The sequence below is a fragment of the Mirounga angustirostris genome, unplaced genomic scaffold (assembly GCF_029215605.1).
Source record: "Mirounga angustirostris isolate CCGP_5_RB_7025 unplaced genomic scaffold, mMirAng1.0.hap1 SCAF_6, whole genome shotgun sequence".
Classification (NCBI taxonomy): domain Eukaryota; kingdom Metazoa; phylum Chordata; class Mammalia; order Carnivora; family Phocidae; genus Mirounga; species Mirounga angustirostris.
In genome coordinates, this window is record NW_026991714.1 from 20,936,992 (window position 1) to 20,954,248 (window position 17,257).

Sequence of the window (17,257 nt, forward strand, 5' to 3'; positions counted from 1 at the left end):
AAGTCCCCATATAATCACCTCAAAAAGAGAGATGAAATGGCCTACCGATGTATAGAATGCCTACCTAATAGAATTAAGGGCCCACTTGAGGTTCATGATCAGAATTTCAAGGGAAACAAGGTAACTTGGTTTAGTGTTTTTTTTCCACCAAATCAGTTGCAGGTTCAGAATAGCAGCGATTTGGACTTAACCAGAATGTAGTTTTGCCAAAAGAATAGCACAAAGAGAAGGGCAAAAGAATTAAGGGTGTATGCAAGAGAGAGCCTGTAATAACTGACCATGAAACTTAGGCTGGGAAATGAGAAAATAAGGATATCAAAAAAAAAAAAAAAAGAGGAAAATTGGAAATGTTGGGGGATTGATGGAAATGAGGGCTCCAGTAGAGTCAAAAGATTGCTGGAATTAGGGGCACCTGGGTGGCTCAGTTGGTTAAACGACTGCCTTCGGCTCAGGTCATGATCCTGGAGTCCCTGGATCGAGTCCCGCATCGGGCTCCCTGCTCGGCAGGGAGTCTGCTTCTCCCTCTGATCCTCCCCCCTCTCATGCTCTCTCTCTCTGTCTCATTCTCTCTCTCAAATAAATAAAGAAAATCTTAAAAAAAAAAAAAAATTGCTGGAATTAGAATTCTGGAAGGAGCCAGACGGGGGAGATAAGAGGTGGTGTTCAGAGAGTGAAGGGCATGAAATTCGGGTTAAAGAGATGCAATTATTGGTGATAATAAATGTCAAGGGTATGATCGCAGCATTGAGTGGCTTGAGGGCAAGACTAGAGAATACTGGTGAAGAGGAAGACTTCAAAGCCCTGAGTGACCAGGGCGCTCTGCATTGAAATAGTCAAGAATTGAAACTAGAGTTGTGTAGGAGTAAATAACATGACTTGGGAGTTAAAATTACGAAGAAATGATGGGTGTTGACAGTAATGATGAGTCATATAATTTGATGACATGAGATCCAAAAACAGCAAGTTTTAAGGAGGAAAGAGGAAGAATGAAAGAGGCAATAGTGAACAAGGAAGACAAGACCTACCCAATCTCAAGACGCAGTGGGAGGAAGAAATAGCAACTGCTATAGGGCAGTGGAGAAAGTCACATTTTCGTTAGAGCAAGAAGGTAAAAGAAATGTTTAAAATCTAGATTGAGGACATAAATTACATAAATTACACTGTGGGCAATGTGGGAAGGTTTCCAGAGTTGGAGAGGGTGGCAAAAGGACACAAAGAGTCTACAGGTGAGTAGAGTCAGGGGGATAGGGAAGACGTGGGAGTCTGTGGAGTTTTATGGTACATAAATAGGTATAAAGAGCATGATGGGCATCATGCTTTATTTGTCCATTCCTTTCCATATCCACGTTTGCTCCCTCTTTATCAATTCTCTGTGTTATAGCAAGTGTGATCTTATAAAAATGCAAATTTGACCATATCCTTCCCCTTCTTAAACTTCTTTAATGGCTTCTATTAATTTTAGTATGAAGACTAAAATCCTTAGTGTAATTCACAAAACTCTGCACAAGCACCCCTCTCAGGTCTCCAGACTCAACACATGCATTTGCTTTGTGCACCCCAGTCATACTGCCTTTTTAACGTTCTGAAACACTAAATTCTTTCCTGTCTCACAGACTTTGTACTTCCTTCTGTCTACAGTACTTCCCTCCACACACAAACCCGAGGTTTTGCCTACTTAACTCCCACTTGTCCCTCAGATTTCAGCTCAAACTGTAACTCAGATAGGTCAGGTTCTCCTATTTGATAATCTCATAGAAATCTTTGCTTTCACAGCACTTACAACGGTTCGCAAATACGTATTTGTGATTATCTGGTTCACGTCTGTCAACCTCACTAGAGTAAATCCCATGAAGACAAAGATAATATCTGTTGTTTTTACCATTACATGCCCAGAACCTCATTAACCTGATGCTTAGTATATGTTCAATAAATATTTATTTTTTTTTTTTTAAAGATTTTATTTATTTGACAGAGAGAGACACAGCGAGAGAGGGAACACAAGCAGTGGGGAGTGGGAGAGGGAGAAGCAGGCTTCCCGTGGAGCAGAGAGCCTGGTGCGGGGCTCGATCACAGGACCCTGGGATCATGACCTGAGCCGAAGGCAGATGCTTAACGACCGAGCCACCCAGGCGCCCCAGTTTCCTGTCTTTAAAATGAGAATAAATAACAATAATTTTTATCCTAGGAATCTTGTTTGGATTAGATGATTTTAAAAGAAATAAAACAGTCTCTGGAACGATAATTGAGCTTGGTAAATGATAGCTTCATGATTGTAATTTTAATTGAGTTCATATTTCTCTCAATATTTAAAAGAAGTATTTTATTTATTTATTTTGAAGATTTTATTTATTTATTTGACAGAGAGAGGCACAGCGAGAGAGGGAACACAAGCAGGGGGAGTGGGAGAGGGAGAAGCAGGCTTCCCGCGGGGCAAGGAGCCCGATGCTGGCTCCATCCCAGGACCCTGGGGCCATGACCTGAGCCGAAGCAGATGCCTAACGACTGAGCCACCCAGGCGCCCCAATAAATATTTATTAAATGACTTGATCTAGAGGCCACGGTCTCCAGCACTACGAGGCCGATGTCATTAGCCTTAAACCATTCATGTCAATGTTCCTCCTTATTAATAATCTGATGGTAGAGAAGCATTAGGAATAAGATTTCAGCTTTCCTTAGAAAACAAAATTTCTTAATATCTAAAAAGCTCTTACAAATGAATAAAGAAAATATTAACACAGCAATAGAATAATGGGCTAAATACACAACAGGTACTTCATTAGCAAAGAAATACAAATGGCCATCAAACACACAAAAGATTAACTCCACTGATAATCAAGGAGCATGGAAACACAAAGTATGTCATTGCTGCAGAGATAAGAACTACATGTATTTTTATATTTTTATTGAAATTACTGTCAATTTTTTTTAAATAATTAAAAACTACTAGTAAACATTGATAGTTTTTACATATAGAAATGAACAGAGAAAGAAATTCATTGTCTACTAATGCTGTCCTGGGAGTGGCCTAGAGCTCCCACTTACAAGAACTTTAAAATTAATTAATTAATTTTTTTAAATGGATGAAATGAGCAAAGTACCAACAAAATAGTAAGGAATTCCCAGACCAAAAGAAAAAAAGAAAAGAACAGTTTAAGAGAGATAAGAACACATGAAGATGTTTTTGCCAAACTCTGAAAATTTTAACTTTCATTTTTATGGCCTCCCAGGTCAGCAGGAATAAAATTCAAAGCCCTGTCTCCCATAAAATAATTCAATTGGAGACCCTTCCTACAAAGATCCTTGGGACTCCAAAGGGTTATACACCATGATAAGAGAGACCATACTTAGATCAGCCTTGCGTCATTTTGTAGTCCAGGTTTGAATAACTTGGGTAGACCAGGAAACCCTGGGTCTTCAACATAGAATAAGGGGCACCTGGGTGGCTCAGCGGTTAAGTGGCTACCTTCGGCTCAGGTCAGGATCCCAAGGTCCTGGGATTGAGCCCCACATCCCCGCATCGGGCTCCCTACTCAGTGGGGAGCCTGCTTCTCCCTCTCCTTCTGCTTGCTGCTCCCCTACTCTCTCTCCATCAAGTAAATAAATAAAATCTTAAAAAAAAAAAAAAAGAAGGCTCTTCCAAACTTGCTGAGCCTTTAGGTACTGCCATAAGCAATGTAAACTGGAAGAAAACTTCATCCTAGGCCTCGAAACATTCTTACAAATAACTTTTCAAGAACGATGAGGTAAGAAACACATCCATGCATCCATGCGCATGCACACACACAGACAGCTTGAGCAAGAACTAATAGAAACCACAAAAATTAAAAACAGACTTCAGATATTGGAATTATCAGACTCATTCTGTAGTAGCATAACCTTATATCAAATAACCTTATTATCAAAATCCAAGCAATGTAGTATGAGAAAGGCAAAAAGGAGACCGGTGTTACTGACAGATACTTGAGGCACAAATTCCAAATAACAATAGAGTCCAGTAATACATAAAAATACATACTATAGCAGGACTGAATTAGGTTTATCCAAGAAATGTAAGGTGGGTTTAACAATGGAAATATCTAAGTGTTGAGATCAGAAATACTCAGGCATTTCATAGATAAGACTCTTCCTCCGGACGTTCTTCAATAAATTCTATGACTCTATTGTATCTGCACTTCTAGAGCTGGCCGTTCCTTTTGGATTAACTCCTTGCTTTACATAAGTATATTTAATTATGTTATAGCAGAGATTACAAAGTAGAGACTTAGGGTCAGGTTCAGCCCACAGATTGTTTTATTTGGCCTGAGATGTTTTAAAGAAACTGAAGCCCACATTACAAACAGAAACTTCAATAAATTTAGATTTTTGGTGTCTCTCAAAAAAAAAAAAAAAGCCAAACAGAAATATCTGGCAATACTAGCCCATTTCTACCTGGAAGTAATTAGCTACAGCTGAGGAATAGCTGTTCCCTTTAGATAGGGTGTTCTCTCCTGTTTGCTAGAGTCTCTGCCACTCTGGCCAAGTGTCATTCACCATTAATCTGTGTATGTTCTTTCTTCCCCCTTCTTAGAGTAAACTTGAGAGAAAAAAATAACACTTGTTGTTCTAGCTCTCAGATGAGGGAAAATAGAAAACTGGACAAAGAATGGTCTATATGTCAAGAAAAATGGAGGAAAGCACATATTTTGGTGGAAGTGAAGACTATCACTTTGTGGTTACTACACCATTATCTGGTCACCTTCACTCCTTCACATTACTCACCTAGCTAGGTATGTGTTATGTTAGTGACCTCTGAGTTGGTAACAACCAAATGGCCTGGAAACAGTCTGTTTCATTCTAGGAACTTTCCAAATTCATACTCTATTATGTGTTGGCCTTACAATTTAATTTTCAGAATGCAATCTTACTTCTCTAATTCCCAAGTTCCTGGAAAGCACCTCACTAGCCCCCAAATACTAATAGAACTTAAAAGTTGCAATTGCTACTTATTATCTACCTTGAACCTTAACATAAATACAGCTAACACCTCAGTTCTCTTTTCTACTCTTGTTTCCTCCTCCCAAAATAAGCTGTTACTGAATCTTAAAAAAGAAAAAAGTTGACAGGAATGTTCACTCTGTGACCACAAAATATAATAGTAAGCTGGTATCTCAAGTGTAAGTCAATTCTCATAAACATTTGTCCAAACTACATAAACATTATTACTGCATATGGGGCAAAATAGACTTATTCTAAGACTGTTTTGTCTATTCACTGGTAACAATTACTTATCATAATGTTGTCCCTGCTCTTTGAGGAAGTTATCACCAGTGAGATTTATAACCTCCCAAGGCTAACACCCAGTCCAAGCTCACAGAGCAAGACCATGTCTTTGCATTCATGTATCCCCAAAACAGAATTAAATCTCACTCTGAGTAGATGCTTAATAATACCTTTTGATTGAATGAATTAATGAATGAACAAGAAGACATTCAAGCCCATCTTCAATCTTACTTCTTCTATTATAATACTATCATGTGGTATTTATAGTAGGGCTTCTGTCTTGACATATACTGATGCCAAAATATATCATCCAAAATTCTTTAAATGATAATTCTATCACAAGTCTCCAGAACTGTCTACATTTATTTAAATATGTATCCAGAAAGGAGTTGATTTTCCTTTTTGTGAATAAAGATTGTGTATAAAAATGACTAGATTTCAAATTGGAGGTGCTGTGTCAGAATAGTTTATACAGATGGTTCCCAACTTAATAATGCTTCAACTTACAATTTTTCAACTCTTCAATGGTGCAAAAGCGATATGCATTCAGTAGAAACTATACTTCAAATTTAGAATTTTGATCTTTTCCTGGGCTGGTAATATGCAGTATGATGCTCTCTTGTGATGCTGGGCAGCTCCCAGTCAGCCACGCAATTATGAGGGTTAGGCCAACTGTGGGCTAATGTAAGTGTTCTGAGCACATTCAAGGTAGGCTAAGCTATGATGTTTAGTAGTTTAGGTGTATTAAATGCATTTTAGACTTAGAATATTTTCAACTTACAATAGGTTTATCATCGTAAGCTGAGGAAGATCTGTACTAGCTTACACTCTTAATACCATCTTAGAGGTTAAAATTAGCAAAAGGACTGCCTCAAGATAATAATACAAATTAGATGTATAAGTTTATAAGGTTGTCAATGCAGGAGGCTGAGAGATCCCCAAAGCATAGGGATAAAAGCTTAGGAAATGTAACCAAACTTTTTCTAAATATCATCTGTGTTTTAAAAGAAAAGAAAGTCCTATATGTGTGATTTCTTATGTTTAGACTCAACCATGAGAGACAGCAAGAGAGGGCCAGAAGTGTTTGTGCCTAATACAACAAAGCTTTAATTTTAATTTGTTTTAGGGGTGGGAACGTACGTGAATTTGTTCGCTAAGTGCTATTTGAAATTTATAAGAAAGGACAAAGTACATTGCTGCAGATAACACAACATAGGCCAAGATCATACAATAGTTAATAGCACAGCAGGACCAGAATCCCAGGTCTCCAAAGTCCAAGTCTGGTAGTCTGCTCTCCCACATACTGCACCATGAGGTTACAATTTGAGAATAAACTGGTATGCAGGAAGTTTAGTGTCTTACCTGTGACATTGTGTTTGCCAACTTCAAGAAAGTTGACAAGAATGTATAGTTCGTAGAATGATAGCAGAGGCTAGAGTGGCCAAGTTACTCATGGAAGATATAATGAGGCTACTTAGGTTGACACACCATTGTTTTTTATTGCAAATGTTAATTCAAGTAAATTTTGGCCTAAAATCTGAAAGAGTAACTGCATCACCCAAGGCGGTCACTGTATTAGCAACACAACTACCCCAATAACAATCCTGTGTGCTCTAAGAGAAACACTTCCCACATCACCTTAAGTGTGCAGGGCATCCCAAATATTAAGTTAGATATAAACTATTTCAGGCAGGCATGCGATATTAAGGAAGGTCATAGTGGCCATATTAGACCAGAAACACTGATTCCTCACACATAGGCATTACGTAGGTTATAGAAAATATATATAGAAAATTCATGAGGAAGCCAGATAAAAATAAAATTGAAATAAAATGAATATAAACTTAAGTTACAACATATTTGAGAACATTTTTTGATATGATAAGGAGAGTAGGAAGATATCAACCAGAAAAGTGATCACTATGGAGTTTAAAATTTTGTCGTTGTGTCTCTAGTAATGTGTAGAAGGATGCAGTAACATTTTGGCCAAGAGGTGTGTAGTGTACCAGGCAGATCTGGTTAGTGTCTGGTATGGCAAAACATCTAATAGGTTATCACAGCCAGTATCTCTAAAAAACAAATAATTTCCTTTGGACCAGTTCTATAGTCATCCTACCTTCTGGTCTTAATTTGGTTTCCTTGGTAAATTTATCTGCCAGGGAGAGAATGTATTGATAGGTTGATAGAAATGTCTGGTCTGCTTGGCAGTTATAATAGTAAAGTAAATTAGTAAATTGTCTTTCAGGTGTACATTAGTCTCTAAGTTTTATTAAGTTGTCTCAACTACCCAATGTCCTTATCACCTTCAGTGAGTGTACACTCAATGCCTCAAATCATAAACTGAAAGGGCAGACCTTGGACTTTGGTAACTTCACTAGGAGACACAGCCTGGGAGGCCCAACCTGGACAGCTTGTTAGTCTCTTATCAAAATCATTATAATTACCAGCCCACAGAGAGCCACTGGATCCCAGAGCTCACGATTACCACTTACTCTATGCATTCCTTAATAATTCAGTGAAGGTAATTAATGTCTCCTCTAGAGCTTCTAATAAATTCAGAGATAAGGTAGTTTTTTTTTTTCCAAGAACCTCCACTTTTCGTTTCTGTCTGTAAGGCAACTTTCACCCCTAAGAATGAGGGAAGGCGGGGGTGGAGGAGGGAAGAAGGGAGAAAGATAAGAAGGGAGAGAGGGAAGCAAGGTAGGAGAGAGGGGGTTGATAGTGTGGATGGGAGGGAGGAAGGAAAGGAGGGAGGGAGGGACAGAGGGAGGGAGAGAAGAATTCAGGACCCAGTTAGTTGGGTTTGAATCCTAGGTCTACTGCTTACAGAGCTGTGTGAACTTGAATAAATTACTTACTGTTTTAGTGCTTTAGTATCCTCATATGAAAATGGGAATAACAGGATGTATTTCATATCTTGTGAAGATTAGAGTTAATATGCAAAAATACTTAGAACAGTGCCTGGCACATTGTGAATGGTTTTACATTTTCTTTCTCCCTCCCTCCCTCCATCTCTTTCTAATTTTCTTTTATTTTTAATTCTTTAATTTTTTTTTTTTTTATATTTTAAGTAGGCTCCATGCCCAACATGGGGCTTGAACTCACGATCCTGAGTTTGAGTCACATGCTCCACCGACTGAGCCAGCCAGGCACCTGCTGCATTTTATTTTATTTTTTTTTATATTTAAATTCAATTAGCCAACATATAGTACATCATTAGTTTTTGATGTAGTGTTCAATGATTCATTAGCTGCATACAACACCCAGTGCTCATCACATCACATGCCCTCCTTAATGCCCATCACCCAGTTACCCCATCCCCCCATCCACCTCCCTTTCTACAACCCTCAGTTTGTTTCCCGGAGTCAAGAGTTTCTCATGGTTTGTCTTCCTCTATGATTTCTTCCCATTCAGTTTTCCTTACCTTCCCCTATGATCCTCTGCACTATTTCTTATATTCCACATATGAGTGAAACCATATGATAATTGTCTTTCTCTGATTGACTTATTTCACTTAGCATAATACCCTCCAATTCCATCCATGTCGATGCAAATGGTATGTATTCATCCTTTTTAATGGCTGAGTAATATTCCGTTGTATATATGAACCACAACTTCTTTATCCATTCATCTGTTGAAGGACACCTCAGTCCTTCCACAGTTCGGCTATCGTGGACATTGCTGTTATGAACATTGGGGTGCAGGTGCCCCTTCTTTTCACTACATCTGTATGTTTGGGGTAAATACCCAGGAGTGCAATTGCTGGGTCGTAGGGTAGTTCTATTTTTAACTTCTTGAGGAACTGCCATACTGTTTTCCAGAGTGGCTCTACCAGCTTGCATTCCCACCAACAGTGTAAGAGGTTCCTCTTTCTCCACATCCTCACCAACATTTGTTGTTCCATGTCCTGTTAACTTTAGCCACTCTAACTGGTGTAAGGTGGTATCTCATTGTGGTTTTGATTTGTATTTCCCTGATGACAAGTGATGTGGAGCATTATTTCATGTGTCTGTTGGCCATTTGTACATCTTCCTTGGAGAAGTGTCTGTTCATGTCTTCTGCCCATATCTTCACTGGATTATTTTTTTTTTTGGTGTTGAGTTTGCTAAGTTCTTTATACATCTTGGATACCAGCCCTTTATCTGATATGTCATTTGCAAATATCTTCTCCCATTCCATAGGTTGCCTTTTAGTTTTGTTGACTGTTTCCTTTGCCGTGCAGAAACTTTTTATCTTGATGAAGCCCCAGTAGTTCATTTTCGTTTTTGTTTCCCTTGCCTCTAGAGATGTGTCTTGCAAGAAGTTGCTGTGGCAAAGATCGAAGAGGTTACTGTCTGTGTTCTCCTTTAGGATTTTGATGGATTCCTGTCTCACATTTAGGTCTTTCATGCATTTTGAGTTTATCTTTGTGTATGGTGTAAGAGAATGGTCCAGTTTCATTCTTCTGCATGTGGCTGTCCAATTTTCCCAGCACCATTTATTCTAATCAATTTTCTAAACCTACTAATTCTAATGCTACTGAAACTGCAAAAATCCTAAGATCAATTTCTTAAGTGCAGAAAATATAGTACAATATCCACTGATTATGAAAACAGTATTTCCATAAATATAACAAATGAGCCTGTGCTTGTTAAATTTGAATGTGCACAGGAATTAACTAGGCGTTTTGTTAAAATGCAGATTCTAATTTCATTGGCCTGGGATTCTGCATTTCTAACAAGTTCCGAGGTGATGCTGACACTGCTGGTCTGAAGACCACAATTTTGAGTAACCTGGTTATAGATGACTTGATTTAAATACATACATACATATATACATACATAAGATGAACAAAGTAAAATAAAATATTTTTAATGCTAGGGATGGAGCTAGAGACTATTATGCTAAGTGATATAAGTCAGAGAAAGATAAATACCATAGGATTGCACTCATATGTGGAATTTAAGAAACAAACAAATGAACATGGGGAAAAAAGAGAGAGAGGCAAACCATAAAACAGATTCTTAACTATAGAGAACAAACGGAGGGTTGCTAGAGGGAAGTAGGTGGGTGATTGGTTAAATGGGTGATGGGTATTAAGGAGGGCACTTGTGATGGGCACTGGCTGTTATATGTAAGTGATGAATCACTAAATTCTACTCCTGAAACTAATATTACACTATATGTTAACTAACTGGAATTTAAATAAAAACTTGAAAGTACAAAAAATTAATTAAAAAATAAACTGCTATGAGAATAGCCACCAGTGGGGAGTACCCCATAAACACCAGTATTATTGCTAGGAAGACATAGGTATGCCTTAGATTACACAATAATTATATTGCTCAAATGTATGTGTTATACATGTATATATATATATATATATATATATATATATATATATATATATGCTGCATTTATGTTTTATTCATATTTAAATGCATTTAGGGAGCTCTTATTGAAAGAAATCCTGACAATACTTTTGTCACAAGAATAATTGGCTAACTTATTGATATGGTTTAGAACACAAAAGTAATATATTCTGGTAGGAAAAAATTCTATCATGTCAGAAACCTGTAACTTTAAAATGGAAAATTCCCCCTTCCACTTCTAAGCCCCTGGGCTACTAACTGTTAAGAATCTCATGTGATACTTTCAAATATTTTTCTGTTTTCATGTATACACATGTAAGAGTTTTCTTCAGAAAATGTATTTATACTATACCACTATAGTGTAGCTTTCCTTTTCCTCAAAAAAGGATCACAGACGTCCTTCCATTTAATACGTAGAAATTTATCTCATTATCTTCAGTGATTTGCATAGTATTCCAACATACTATAACTTATTTTCCCATTCCCTCTTGCTATGCTTTTAGGTTGTCTCCAATTATTTGCTATTACAAATAACGCTATGATGAATCTTCTTATAAGTCTTTATATAGTTGTGTGAATACGTATGTAATATGGTTCTTGGAAGTGAAATTATTGTAAGGACATGTACCATCTAGATTTTGAGAATTGCTAAATTGCTTTTCAAAAAGACTTCTACCACTGGTCCATCAGCCTGCCCATTTATGCCCGCACTGTAAAGTGGATGTTTACAAGCATTTCAATTTCTTGATAATCTGACAGGAAAAAGGCATCTCTTTAAATTTTGGTTTGTATTTTCTCGATCACTAGTGGATTTACCATCTTTTACAATGTCACTAGCCATTGTTTAACACCTTCTGTGAATTGCCTGTTCATATCACCTGCCAATTTTTCTCCTGGGGGAGAGCTCTCTGTATATTAGATATTAATTATATTTCTAATATACATATTAATTTTGTTATGTATGATGAAATTTTGTTGTCTCGCTTTTAAGTTTTTGTGGTGTTTGTTGTACAGAAATTTCTATACAGTCAAGTGTTTCTCTTCTGGATTCTTTTTTTTTTTTTATGTTTTATTGCTTGCTTAGGAAGCTTTTCTCTATCCTGAAATAATAAAATATCCTCCCATATTTTTCTAATAACTTCATTGTTTTAGTTTTCATGTTTACTTCTTTAATCATGGTATATGTCAAATTGTTTTTAAAATATACTTGCATGAGACTTTTCCCACTAATTTTATAGTTTAGTCAATATTATACTACATTGCTACAAGAAAGTGTTATATAAGTTTATGTAGAATATCTGGATAGCCTAAAAAAGCACATAGGCCAGTGGTCCTAGCATTTCCTACATGTAATTTTTATTCAACCTATTTTCATATTAAAAATCAAATCAAAATCACCCCAAATCAACTTTCATAAACCATTTAACTATCACACATTATTAAAAATTAATATTCAGAATTACTGCATGTTGATTCTGCCTGTATGCAATCCTCTTTTGTAGTGCTGAGTCAGTACTACAGAGAAAATTCTCTTCATTTAGATCTCTGCTTCAGTATCATCTCTTTAAAGGTATTTTCCATGGCCATCCCATCAAACCTCACCTCCCTCCATTCTTTTGGCCTGCTGTTTTTTTTATAGTTCTTACCAGTACTTGAAAAATTGTATTATACAGGCTTGCCTATTGCCTCTCACCTTGAGGGCAGGGTCTTGATCTCCAGCATCTAGAACAACTCAGATATATGTTGGATAAATTATCAAAGAAAGTTCTCAAGACATTAATATAAAGTCAAAAATAAAAAGTACTAGGTATGCTAGAAGTGGTGACTCTTTGACCTCTCAGTCATTGGATTTAAGCCAATTAATCACATGTTAAGGAAAAGAACAAATTGAAGAACATTCATATTTGACAGATCTAGGAATTCATGTCAGTTTAAAAAATAAATTCCTCCCCCCAAAATCAAACTATCCAGTTTGCCCATTTTATTTCTATGCTTTATTCCACACTACTAGGGCCTTGTTAAATACAATAGAGCATACTTATATAATGGAATACTAAGCAACCATTTAAAAAAGATGTGATACAAGCATATTTATTAATATGAGAAGTTTGTGGGGGGGGAAGCATGCAACAAAATATTTAATTGTAATCCCTCTTTCATAAAAGCAAAAATATCTATTACATGTGTGAGTGTAAACACATTCTCTGGTGAGATATACATCAGAACGCTAACAGTGATTATCTCTGGGTAATAGGATTAGATTTTATTTTCATATGTTTTCTCTGTATTTTCTCATTTCTCTAAAATAAACATGTATTACTTCTGTAAAAAGAAAAAATTGTTACTGTAGAAGAATGTAATAATGTGTGATTGAGTGGACTTGCCAGCCCCCTCCTAGAATGCCTGCAGAGACTGCAATAATCTGCAGAGACTGCAAAGCTAAAAACTCACTTCCTAGATTTCCTTGCAGAAAACCTAATATAAGTTTTGAAAGTCAAAAGGCGGAGGCCATCTGACTGTTGCTTTAGCTATTCTGAGTGGCAGAATTTATTCTAAGTGGCTTTCACTATTCTGAGTGCTTAGCCATGGAGAGGTTGAATTTTCCTACAGTTCTAGTATATATATATGTATATACTATATACATATATATATATTTAAAGATTTTATTTATTTATTTGAGAGAGAGAGAGCACATGAGAGGGGGGAGGGTCAGAGGGAGAAGCAGACTCCCTGCTGAGCAGGGAGCCCAATGCGGGACTCGATCCAGGGACTCCGGGATCATGACCTGAGCTGAAGGCAGTCGCTTAACGACTGAGCCACCCAGGCGCCCCTATATACATATATATATATACAACACACAGTTGCAGCACATTCCTCATTCCCAGACCACAGCTGTTGCAGCAGGTCCTAACATCAGGGACTCCAATGGTGAACCCTTGACTGCTGCAGATGTAGCAGTTCTGCTGGTGGGCCAGTAACATAGGTTTTGCTGGGAGTCATTCCTGGAAACCCAAACTTGAGCCTACTCCTCCATATCTTCCCATGACCTTGTAAGAAACTAGGTAGCTTTCAAAATGCTCAGTATTAATCCCCATTCCTCTTCAAATAGCGGGAGTGGTTTGTTTCCTGCGAATAAGTTGTCAATTTACAAAGATGATAAATTGCATATCATCTGCTTTAAAAATAACTTATAGTACATAAACCTATTTTGGCATATGGGGAGGGCATGCAAGACTAACACACAGAAACACACACATATGGGGAAAAAGAATCACTAAACACACTAAAATGTCAATGTAGTCATCCCTGATGGTAGAACGATCGGTAATTTAAATTTTATTTTTGCTTATCTTTCTTCAAATTTTTTAAAGGAAAAACCTTAAAAGCTTTTCTCCCCTGCAAGACACAAAATACTCCTACAGGGGGGGAAAAAAAGTGATTTCTGAATGTATCTTGAAATGTTTTAGGCAACTAGATTAACTGAAGTTATTAATCTGCATGTAACACCATAATACACACTGAAGTATGTATCATGGTCTAAATAGGGGAGCAAGTCCCCATGGTTCACGATCTCAGAACAAGTATTTGTCTATTCCAGTGGCACAGTCAAGCAGACTGCTCTCTGCTGGAAAAAGGGCAGCTACCTTGGGAACTAAACACATGAGGTGAGACTAGTCAGTGCAGCAGCTGCTGGCAAGCTTTCTTTGTTTATGGTAGCAAAAGTATATTGCTTAGAATCGGCTAGTTATTTTAAAAGGCACAGAACAGAATGGAAGTGCCTTCACCTATCCAAGCATTAAATGAGATTTCAGAAAAGAAAGGGCAAAAGTGAAATGAACAAAGGAGACTTTCTTTTAAATGCTCCTTTCAATACACCTTTTTAAAAAAGAAAAAACTTCCCACATAACTAACATATATTTCTGGATTGTTCTTCATTCATCCATTTTCTCTACCCACCAGCTTCATGACCAAGACCCAGACAAAGACAAGTCATATTTCTTTATTCACTGGCAAACATTATCATGAAGGATCACAATGCATTTACAATTATCCAAAGAAGCAGCACATAAAATAAGCCGTTCTTAAGCTATGGAAATTCCTATCAAAGAATTTTATTAGAATTAGATTATAAGAAAATATCCTTATACCTATTAACACAGTTTTATAAAGCTATTTTTAATGTCATTTGATACTGGTTATTCTTATTAAAAGCATCTTTCAATGACAAGTTTTTAATTTTTATAAACAGATTTTGGATCTTTTATGGTTATTGCTTTCTGTGACCTAAGAAACCTTTGGCTACACTCAAGTCACAAAGATATTCACCTATGTTTTCCTCTAAAAACCTTTGTACTTTAGCTATTAAATGAAGGTCAATGATCCATCTCAAATTCATTTTTGTGAGGAAGGTCTTGGTTCATTTTTTTTCCACATGGAGGTTTAGCTGTTCTGGCCTCATTTATTGAAAAGACTTTCTTTTTCTGTTGGATTGCTTTGCGACCTTTGTCAAAAATCAAGTAACCACATAAATGTGGATTTATTTATAGGATTTCTCTTCTGTTCCACTGATCGATTTGTTGTTGATCCTCATGCTAGTGTCACACTGTCTTGATGACTGGATACTACTGACTATAATATTCCTTGTATTGCTTTACGAAATTTAAGCCTCTATGAAATGGGTATATAAGGGCACCTGGCTGGCTCACTCAGTGGAGTGTGCAACTTTTGATCTCGGCATTGTGAGTTCAAGCCCCACGTTGGGTGTAGAGATCACTCCAAACTAAAAAAATCTTAAAAAAACAAAACAAAACAGAGTATATAAATTAAGTTGAAATAATTGCATGGGATCGAGATGAGCCTAAAATAATCCTTAAGAAATCACTTTTTAAAATTGTATCATGGATTTGAAAGCACTCCATAATTACTATTGTATCCAGAGCAAAATACATTTACCCACAAATGAAAAACTACAAATTCTTTATTACCTTCATCTAAAATTATGTATGAAAAATATTTCATTAATTTTTCTACTCAATTTCCCACCAGATTTTTTCACATTAGTTATTTAATAATACCACAATGTAGTAAGATTTAAAATAATCCTTAAAAAATTCATGTGTTTGAAGCTAGAAGATGAATAAGCAGTCGCTCTATGTATGTTTAAACTTTTCCATAATAAACTGTTGAAAAAAAAAGTCATGTATCAATTTCAGAAATGTATCTAGTAAGGAAAAAAAACTAGATTATTTCCTTTATAAAAAGAAGTTCCATAAAATCTCCTTTAAAGTTTAACTTGGAGAAGATTAGGAGCAAGAATACAATTATTTCATAAAATTAAAAAAAAACCAAGCAACTCCCAAAAGTAATTTTAAAAATTCCATTGTGAGCCAACTGTACATGGTTCTTGAAACTATTGGGCTGTACCAATTTCATTCAAATTGGCATAGAAGAATTCTCCACCACCACATCGCATTTTTTAAACAAAGCAGATAGCCTAAATTGTCAAACATCTGATTTTTTATAAAGATACAGCTTAGCAGTCTAAAAAATGTTGCCAGACTGACAGTAACACCAAAAATCTTTTAAGATTTATCATTTGTTCTTAACCTGAAATTCTGCTTTGAAGCATAATACTCACACCTTCCTGAAATAATTCTAATAACAAATAACCCCAAACACTTAAAGAAAGTCGGCTAAAATAAACTGAATGTTTATTACTTTTTCTACTGGCAGCAATAAAAATCACTAGAAACTATACTTTTGTCTTTTTCAAATGATCTGCATTAAAACCATACTTTCTCAAGATAAAATTCAGTTTTAAAATCCTCAAAATGTTTAGATATCATACACAAATACTGATTTTTTTCATTAATGATGAGGAGAAACAAGAGATCTAATTTAATCAAGATCTGACATTCATAAATTTTAAGCATGTAACTGAGCTAAAAGATTGAGAGATTAATTATAACAATTACAGGTAGAGAATAACATTTGTGTAATTCCTAGGTTCATTTGATAGTATATATCCACAGAACCAACAGCAGAAGTTCTCAGATCCAATGTCAAATAATGGAATTTGGGCAAGCACTCTGAATATCACTTTTATTTAATATGCACTACATGCACATGATGCAGGTAGGGAAAGAATCCATGCATTAAAGACAAGACAGACTGGTACTATTGCCAAACGTGCATTGAGTCAATTAGGATGATGCTCAAAGTCCTTTATACTTAATCGTTTCCATGAAAATAAGTGCAGAAGCAGAAATGTGTATACATCCCAAAGCATCTTCTTCATTTGGTTTCCTGTGCTTTCTTTGCATTCTGTTTTTCTTTTGCCTAGAAGTTAAAGATAGTATTCTATAAAATCTTAAAAGTCCATTTTAGATCACGTTAAAATGTGTGTAAGTGGGCATTCTTAAGCTAAAAGGCTTGAAATGCATTGTTTTCAAGATTTCTAGAGTATTATCTTTCATAACTCAAGACTTGCAACAAACTACTGCTGGACAAATTATAGTTGTGTTTTGCCCTCAGTAAAAAAGGATCATGTTCGGTTTACAGTTCTTTCTTATCTGCAGTTGAAATATATTATTATAATTGTAATAACTTAAATATACATAATTACTCATGCCACAAAGTCATACTCA

At 36.2% G+C, this 17,257-nt stretch overlaps 1 protein-coding gene across 15 annotated transcripts in view; it reads right to left on the reverse strand.

The window, feature by feature from the left end:
- Window positions 1–14,594: 14,594 nt before the first annotated feature.
- UCHL5 (ubiquitin C-terminal hydrolase L5) overlaps window positions 14,595–17,257 on the reverse strand; it is an 80,972-nt gene continuing 78,309 nt past the window's right edge. For all 15 annotated transcript variants that reach the window (XM_064593892.1, XM_064593889.1, XM_064593891.1 and 12 more), the window contains one exon: window positions 14,595–16,949. In XM_064593892.1, coding sequence (XP_064449962.1) covers window positions 16,905–16,949 — 45 coding nt within the window. In that variant the 3' untranslated portion in view covers window positions 14,595–16,904. The remainder of the gene's footprint in view (window positions 16,950–17,257) is intronic.